This window comes from Varanus komodoensis, unplaced genomic scaffold, assembly GCF_004798865.1.
Source record: "Varanus komodoensis strain SLA01 unplaced genomic scaffold, ASM479886v1 scaffold146, whole genome shotgun sequence".
NCBI lineage: Eukaryota > Metazoa > Chordata > Lepidosauria > Squamata > Varanidae > Varanus > Varanus komodoensis.
The window spans coordinates 216,434-224,334 of record NW_025335427.1 but is presented as its reverse complement, the minus strand read 5'-3'; the positions used below and the strand labels follow the sequence as shown (position 1 = coordinate 224,334).

Sequence of the window (7,901 nt, the reverse complement as noted above, 5' to 3'; positions counted from 1 at the left end):
TTTGATGTGGCTTCAAAGAAGGGGAGCGGGGGAGGTGCTGGAGGTCCCAGCCACTGGCCTGGCATGGAGGGGGTGCAAACTGCAGAAAGTCGGGGATCCAAGGGCTGGAATTCAGGTGGCTCTGAAGGTCTGGCTGGCCGAGGGGGTGCACATAGGCACTGGCCGGCCGGCCCACCCAGCCCTGGGGCCGAGGCACCCCACCCCAGGCAGGAACGGGGAGGGGGCTCTGCGGGGCAGCCCCTCCTGGCATGCCTGGTGTCTGCCCCTGAATGCCGAGGAGGGGTGTGTGGCGTGGCCAAGGGAGGAGTCCCCGACAGAGGTTGGAGGTAATGTTAGGTTAATGTTTGTTTTTCCTATTAAAACTCTCACAGAGCGTTGGAAGGTGGAAGATGGGTGGCTTTGGGAACTGAATGTACAGGTTGCATGTGTTTAAAAGTCCCTTGGCAACTTTACGTACTTGGTTCATTTTAGTTTCCTTTGTTTATTTTCGGTTGCTTGTTTCTATATTCTTTACATGCTAAGAAAATAGAACACCAAAACAGCAAAAAGAAAACTTTCCGGAGAAAGGCGAGGGCAGAGCGGGGAGATAAGCGGGAGGGGCCGGCTCCGTAGAAGCGGCCACGGCTCCGGCGGACGAGCGCTCGCCGCCCGCCCCGGTCGCCTCGTCGCCCGCCCCCGGCCCAGCTGCAGAGCGCCGCCCGCGCCCGCGCCCGCGGCAGGAGGGCCGGGCCGTCCCTGGCGCGGCGCCGCCCCTTCCGGCTGCGTCTGGGGGCGGGGAGGCGAGGATGGGGCCGCGGCTGAGGCGGAAGAGCGCGGCGGCCCTCCTGCTGGCCCTGCTCGGTAAGCGCGGGGCGCGGGCCTGGGCGGGAGGCGCCGCGGGCACCCGCCTTCGCCGCCCCGCGGCTGCTGTGCCGCCCGGCCCGGCCGGATCCGCCGCGTGCGCGGGCGCGTTCCGTGCTTTGGGCCGGCCGAAGGCGCCTCGAGCAGGGCGGCCGGCGTTAGAGAGGCGGGCAGCCCGCAGGAGACGTGCCTGCGCCCGAGGCCGCGAAGGGCCCGGGCCAGAGGCGTGCGGGCAACCCTGGCCTGCCTCGCAAGGTTGTTGTGGAGCGCAGATACAGCGCGCTCCGCATATACCAGCCCGAGCCGCTGTGTCTCCTTAGGGGGAAGGCCAGTGGTCTCCCGCAGGGCTGCACCCCAGTTCCTGCTGCAACCTCCAACCCCCCCCCCCCCCGCAAGTGCATCTGGGTGCTTTTCAGGGTCTGCAGAAGCCCCAGGCCCCTCCCTGGGGTTGATCTTGCTGCGCCCCTTCGCCCTGGCTGGCTGGCTGGCGAAGCCTCTGGGCAGCTCTTAGCTGCATATCCTGCAAAATACTCCCGGGGAGAGGGAGGCGCTGCTGGCTGGCAGGCCGGCTCCCCCCTGAGCACAGCTTCCGCCAAGAGCTGAGCCCCCTCTGGGGTTGTCTTTTCAGCAGTCACCCAAATCCACGCCCTGGAGATCCAGGCTGACCCAGAAGTGCAGGCCTTCGTGGGGGAGCCAGTGACCCTGAAATGCTGGTTCAGCTCTTCCTTTCCAGTCACGGAGAAGCTGACCATCGACTGGACATTCCGGCCTCTGGCAGGGGGCAGCCTGCAGCCGGTGAGTGGCTCTTGCGGCTGGCCGGCCGGCCTTCTTCCTTGCTGCTGGAGCGGGAGCTGTTGCTGGATGCGTCCCTGCTGTGGGGGCTGGCATGGCAGGCCTGCCCCCGGCTGCCCGGTGCTGTGTGCCGGTCAGAGAATGCCAGCAGCATCAAGAAGCTGCTCCTTCTGGCACTACAAGGAGCCGCCTGGCTGGGACGTGCTGCAGAGCTCTGGGGCGGCTCGTGCTGCGGCTCTGGGTCATCCCTGGGTGCCGCGCTCACGTTCTGACCCCCCTCCAGATCTTCCATTACCAGGCTGATGCCTACCCAGCCAAGACGGGCACCTTCCAGGGCCGTGTCTCCTGGGCCGGGGACGTGGCCAAGCAGGATGCCTCTATCACAATCGCCAACCCGACACCGGACGACAACGGGACGTTCAGCTGCGCTGTGAAGAACCCCCCAGACGTGCAGCACGACATTCCCCAGACAGTGCTGACGGTCGTACGGAGAGGTATGTACGGCGAGGGCTGCACTCCAGAGGTGTCTGCTTGCCCCCCAGGGCCAGCCTTGCCTTCTGGGGAGCTAATGTCCCCGGCGGCACTTCGGAAGACCTGGCTCCTTGACGATGACCGAGAGCTGGGCTGGGCTGTCGAGGTCGGGATGCTTTGATTGGCTTTCATGCGTGGAGTTGCCATAAATTGTAGGCGGCCTGATGGCACATCAGAACAGCAGCAGCCACTCGACGTGTGTGCTGAGCACCATCTCGCCACTGGATTTCTTCTTCCCTCATCCTGCCCGGAAACTGTGGGGCGGTGCCTCAGTTCTGCTTCCCTGCCCTGGTCTTGGAGGCATGGACACAGGGAAGGAGCCAGAGACGGGGTGGCTCCCTCATTGCCCAGGCGTGGGGCCCCAAGATGCGGCCATGTTGCTTGGGCTGGGGGCGGCGCACTGTGTTCGAGGCAACTGGAGGTCTCACCGCAGAACTTGTCACCACGGTTCTCCTGTCCACTGCCTGGGGACTGGTGGAGCCCTGGCCATCCTCATGGTGGGGCCACGGTGCTTGACCCTCCCAGGGCGGTTTCTACCTCAGCCCATTGCGAAGGGGGAAGGCATGTCCCAGGAGCCGGGCTGGCCGCCTCAGCATTTCCCCCTCCTTCCATAGGCGCCTCTTTGCAGCTGACATCCGCTGGGCTGCTCTCCATCCTGGTCTTCTTGCCATCCGCTGTTGTGGTGGCCCTGCTGCTGATTCGAATGGGCAGGAAGGTTGGGGTGCTGCCACGCTGGAAGGACGTCGGCTACAAGAAGTCCTCCATCGAAGTCTCCGACACGTGAGTGCCTCGCATATTTGCCTGGCGGGGTGGGGACTGGCCTTGCAGCTGCCCCCCAGGTGTGCCTCTTTGTGAGCGAAAGTGACCCCCTGACCACCAAGCCGCGCTCCGAGGCAAAGGGGCCGCTGGGTGGAGAGGCAAGGTCTCTCCGTGGGGCAGGTGTGCACAAGCCCGCTGGGCTCCGCTGGGTGTCCTGCCCAGTGCGCTGCTCTCTGGCAGATCCTGCCCCGGAGGGCCTGAGAGGACTGCAGCCCAGGGGGAGCCCCCTGGAGGGCCCCCGGGGGCAGGGGAGGGTTGGGCCCTGGCACTGAGGGACTGCTCGTGGGGCTAATGGGGAAGCGGGCTTGCCAGAAGCTCCTCCAGAAGGACTCAGCACAGAGCCAGCTGGTCGGGACGTGGCTGTCCTGGGCTGCCCATGGACCCCTGAGCAGCCTGCAAGTGCCGGTCTCTCTCTGCCCTTTCTGCAGGCCGGAGCGAGCGGGCTGCGGCAAGCGCCTGGCCGGCTGGTGCCTGCAACACCTGGTAAGCAGCAGCTCCCCTGCGAGGCGCGAGCCAGTGGCTTTGTAGGTGTGGCTTGTCTGGGACTCAAGTCTTCTTTCCTCGGCGCTGTCGCAGCGTGTCAGGGAACGAGCCACCCAGGATGCAGAGCTGGGCTGAGTCGAAGGATCTAGGCAGCTGCGCACGGAAGGGGACGCGGGGCGGGTGCTCGCGTGCCGCAGCGGCTCATCTGGCTGGCCGGGTGCAGCAGAAGGGCTCCGTTCCCACCGCAAGGCTTTGCAAGGCGCTCTGGGCGGGGCCTCCCCGCCGCCACCGCCGAGGGGAACTTCTTGGCCAAAGGGCTGCCCACCCAGTTGGCCGGACTGGATCTGCGCGGGTGATATGCTTGTGAGCGTGGGTGCCCACCTCCCGGATCTCTCCTTGCTCCCCACCCTGCCAGGATAGCGACGAAGAGGGTCCTTACTGACGGGCGGTGAAGGCCGTCCTGCGGACCATCATCGGAAGGCCCCCTTCCACCATCCGCCTCCGCACTGCATAATGGATGGACCTGCGGCCCCCGGCCTGGGGGTGTCAGAAGATGACAGATGCCACGGGACTGGTTTTCATTTCATCTTGGGAATAATTGAGGTGTTCAGCTTCTCCCACAATGGCCCTTCCCTAAACTTTTGGTGCAAGTGCTACCTCTGTGTTTCTGCCCGAGTTGCTGGGTCCCCAGGCGCTGCGGTGCACTCGGCAATGGGATGTCGGTCTGCTCAGGAAAGGAGGCCACCGTCTCTGACTGTCCTCATGGGCCCCTAGATCTTTGGAGCTGCTCTCCAGCTGCTGAGCACAATTTTTTTTTTTTTTTCGATTTATATCCTGCCTTTTTCCTACAAAGGGCTCAAGGCAGCTTACATCATTCTCCTCCTCCATCTTCTCCCCACAACAACAACCCTGTGAGGTAGGTTGGGCTGAGAGTCTGTGACTGGCCCAAAGTCACCCAGGTGGCTCCATGGCTGAGCGGGGACTAGAACCCAGGTCATCTGAGTCCCAGTCCCACGCTCTTAACCACTACACCACACTGGCTCTAAGGCAGCTGCCGCAGCCCAGAGCAGCCGGCTTGTGAGTGGCGTGGCTGGCTGCTTGTGCCCGGTGCAGTCGGCAGGTGAAAACGACGACCCCTGCCCGCAGGGATGGGGGGACGAACTGGGGCCGGTGTGCCATGAGGGGACGGGGCGGCTGCTGGCCCGAGGGTGGCTGCAGGGATTTCGTGGCTCGAGCTGCCACGGCACCCCCTCCCGGTGCTTTTGGGGTGGCAGAAGGGCTGCTGCCAGGCCTGGCCCTACACGTCCTCCTTTGCCGCGGTGCCAGAACTTTGGCTGCAGTGGCTGCCGGCAGAAATGGGGTGGCCAGCAGAAGGCAGGTGTGGCCAGAGGCCTCGCCCAGTAGGCCTGATCTTGCTCCACACCCGTTTGGTGTGACTTTGCTCTGCGCAGGAAGAAGTGTGGCTTTCTCTCAGGCGTGCCTAGAATTGCTGCTGGTTGGGTTGGACCTGGCTGGGTTGCTGCTGCTGCTGCATGCACCGCAGAGGCTGGATGGAACAAGCAGGCGCTGCTCCTCTCCCGGCTGAGTCCCGCTCCTTGCCCGCTGGCCCTCCCTGGCCTGCTGCTGTGGGTGTTGGTTCTCTCCATCTCTCCTATATACTTCTAGCCATGGGGGTCTTGCAGAGGGGCTGGAGGAGTTTCCTCTGCTGCCTCCAATAAACACCTTGAACCAGCTTGGTCTAGTCCTTTGAGTTGCTGCTTCCCAGTGGGGGCCGTGGGGGAACTGGACAAAGGCATATTCCAGCGCCCCCTTTGTGCCAGGCCTGGGGGGTTTTGCGCGGCTGGTGTGCGAGCCTTGCTCGTGCCTCATGGTTGCTGGGGTTCTCGGCCCCCACTGCTCAAGAGCGACGGATTGCTTTGCCGGGTCAGGCCGAGGTCAGCGCTGGGCCAGGGCTTTGCTCCTGCCAGCAGCTAGCCAGGGGTGTTTGCGTGTCCACCTGGCAGAGCCTGCAGGTGACATCTCTGTCCTGCTTGCCCGAGTTCCTGGCAGCCACAGACGCACTGCGCCTGGCTTTGGAGGCCCTGCTTGGCTGCCATGGCTGAAAGGGCTGGCTCATCTCCGGGCTCTTCCTGAAGCCAGTGGGGAGAGGAGGGCGGACTTGCCCCGGTGGTCTGCGTGGAACCTGCAAGCCCAGGCAGCCCCTCCCCGGGCTTCCTTTAGGCCTCTGACAATTCCTGTGCTGGGAGACCTGTGACCCATCCAGGTGGGGCCCGCCAAGCAGTGTGCCCAGGTGTGCTGCCACGCCTCCTCCAGCCTCCTGGCCACAGCCTGCTCTGGTGGGGCTGCACGCTGACGCCGGCCGAGGTGCTGCGGGGCCCTCGGCTACAGGCTGGCATCCCACTGGAACCGAGGCGCGCTCTGCTGCTTTCTTGGGAGAGGGGAGCGGGCTGCTGCAGCTGCTGGGCTGTGCACGGCGGCCCAGGATGCTCCGCACCCTACGGACGTCAGAGCTGTGCTGGGTCAGACCGAGGGCCCAGCAGCCCAGCACTCTGCTCACACGGTAGCAAGCCAGCAGCCGCAGGGCCCCTCCAGCAGGGCGATGCAGGACGGCTGCCTGCCCGAGCTCCTCGGCAACTGGCGCATGTGGTCACGCTGCCCGAGTCCAGCTCCCCACTGGTGCAGGACACCCACTTGCACCATGCCGCTCGGGTGACCATCCAGCTTCTTTCTGAAGGTCTCCATGTGGGAGAGCCCACGACTAATCCAGGCAACTGGTCCCACGGCCGTGCTGCTCTGCCAGGAGTCGCTCCAGCCTTCTCAGCAGGCTGGTGGGCCCGGCGCCGAGGAGGTGGCTGGTCGCTGCCCTGCCCGCGCAGGCCTTCTGCGCCTCGCCTCCGCCTGTCCACTCGCCTGGTGCTGGTGCAGCGCAGAGGCCGGGGACTGGCGGGTGCTGCTGCCTGAAGCAGGACCATGGACAGCGGTCTGCAGGGCGCGCCTCGCCCACTCGCCTTCCCGGTCCAGGCTGCCGGGAAGCAGGGGCCCCCCGGGGGTCCGTCCTGGCAGGCGCCCACCCTTGGGCGGCGGGCCACCCGTGGAGGTCTTGGCAGCGGGCGCCTGCTCTCCTCCGCACAGATGGTTGACAGCTGCAGCTGCAGCCCTCTGGGCAGGCTGGGAGCTCGGGAAGAGGAGACCCCGGCACATTCTGCTGCAATCTCTTGTTTCACGTCGCCACCCTGCTGGGTTTCCCGCAAAGATGCCAGTGCACAACAGCGTCCGGAGGAGGAAGGCGCTGGCCGGGCTGCTTCCTCCCGTGCAGGAGGGGGAGCACAGCCCCCCTTGAGCCCCAGTGTTGCTTCTGTGGCCCTGCTGCCCTGTGGCACAGCTGGGTCACTGGCGTGCGCCAGCTAGCAAACTGCTGCTCTGTTGCTTCCACAACCCCCCTCGGTCTGACCCTCGCAGCTGTGGCCCCGTGGAGCAGGTCATGCTGAGGAGCAGGGACTGGCACCAGAGATGGTGCCCCCGCCGGCCCAGCCCGGCCAGTCTGGGGCTCAGGCCACTGTGCCGTGCTTGCTGGGTTCCCTTTGCAGTCCTGTGCCAGCAGCACGTCCAGCCCAGGCTCACAAGGAACCAGAGAGAGCTGGCCGCTGGCCACTGGCCACTGGCCGGCCACTGGCCGGCTGTGGAGTTGCCAGGCTTCTGACCCCTCCCGTCGCCTTTGCCTGGGCCCTGCTCTTGCCCAGTCTGAGGATGGGAGGCAGCTGGAGAGGCCCTCAGTTGTCCTGGGCAAGTGACGCCACTGTCCAGGGAGGGTTTGGCGGGGATGAGTCCCTGGGAGGGCCGGCAGACCCTGGCGATCTACCTGTGCTGGAGGCGGCCTAAGCAAAGCGGAAAAAGGAACGACGCTGTCCAGAGAGCCGCCCCGTGCCCGTGCCCGTGCCCGTGCCCGTGCCCCAGCCCGGCTCAGTGCACCTTTCCAAGGAGCCCCCCTTTGGCCGGGCAGGGGAATGATTCGGGGCGATGTGGCCGCGGCGCCGCGCTTCCCCTGGCGCGGCGGGCAGCCCTCGAGCCGGCGGCCGGGCGGGCGGGGTGGGGCGCGGCCGCGGCGGGGGATCTGCGCAAAGCGGCAGCCGGAGCAGCCCTGCTTCCCGCCCTCCCGCTTCCTTTCCGGAGATTCACCAACCAGAGAATCGCTGTGCCCCCCGTTTTGGGGGAGCGGCAGCGCACCTCCGGCCGGCCATCTTGGCGCCTTGGAAAGAACGCCCGGCCGCTGCGATGGGGGCCTCGGCCGGGGCGCTGCCGCGCGTGTGAGCCCGCCAGCCCTCCCGCCGGCACGGCCGCGACGATGCGCCCGGAAGACCCCCCGCTCCCGTGGGCGCCGCTGCTCCCGGCGCTGCTGCTCCTGGCGCTGGGTGAGTCCGCCTGCGGCAGCGGCCCGG

General features: G+C 66.1%; 1 protein-coding gene and 1 long non-coding RNA gene across 2 annotated transcripts; both read left to right on the top strand.

The window, feature by feature from the left end:
- The first annotated feature begins 760 nt into the window (after positions 1-760).
- Positions 761-4,269, top strand: MPZL3 (myelin protein zero like 3). Its single transcript, XM_044423696.1, has 6 exons — positions 761-840; positions 1,469-1,635; positions 1,916-2,126; positions 2,778-2,943; positions 3,411-3,465; positions 3,881-4,269. Exons 1-6 carry the CDS (start codon positions 786-788, stop codon positions 3,905-3,907), a joined length of 681 nt encoding a protein of 226 aa, XP_044279631.1. The 5' UTR covers positions 761-785; the 3' UTR covers positions 3,908-4,269.
- Positions 4,270-4,346: 77 nt separating this feature from the next.
- On the top strand, positions 4,347-5,197 carry LOC123020250. The gene is made up of 2 exons (XR_006414035.1): positions 4,347-4,381; positions 4,917-5,197. It is a non-coding gene; the product is annotated as an uncharacterized LOC123020250 (long non-coding RNA).
- Positions 5,198-7,901: the final 2,704 nt, after the last annotated feature.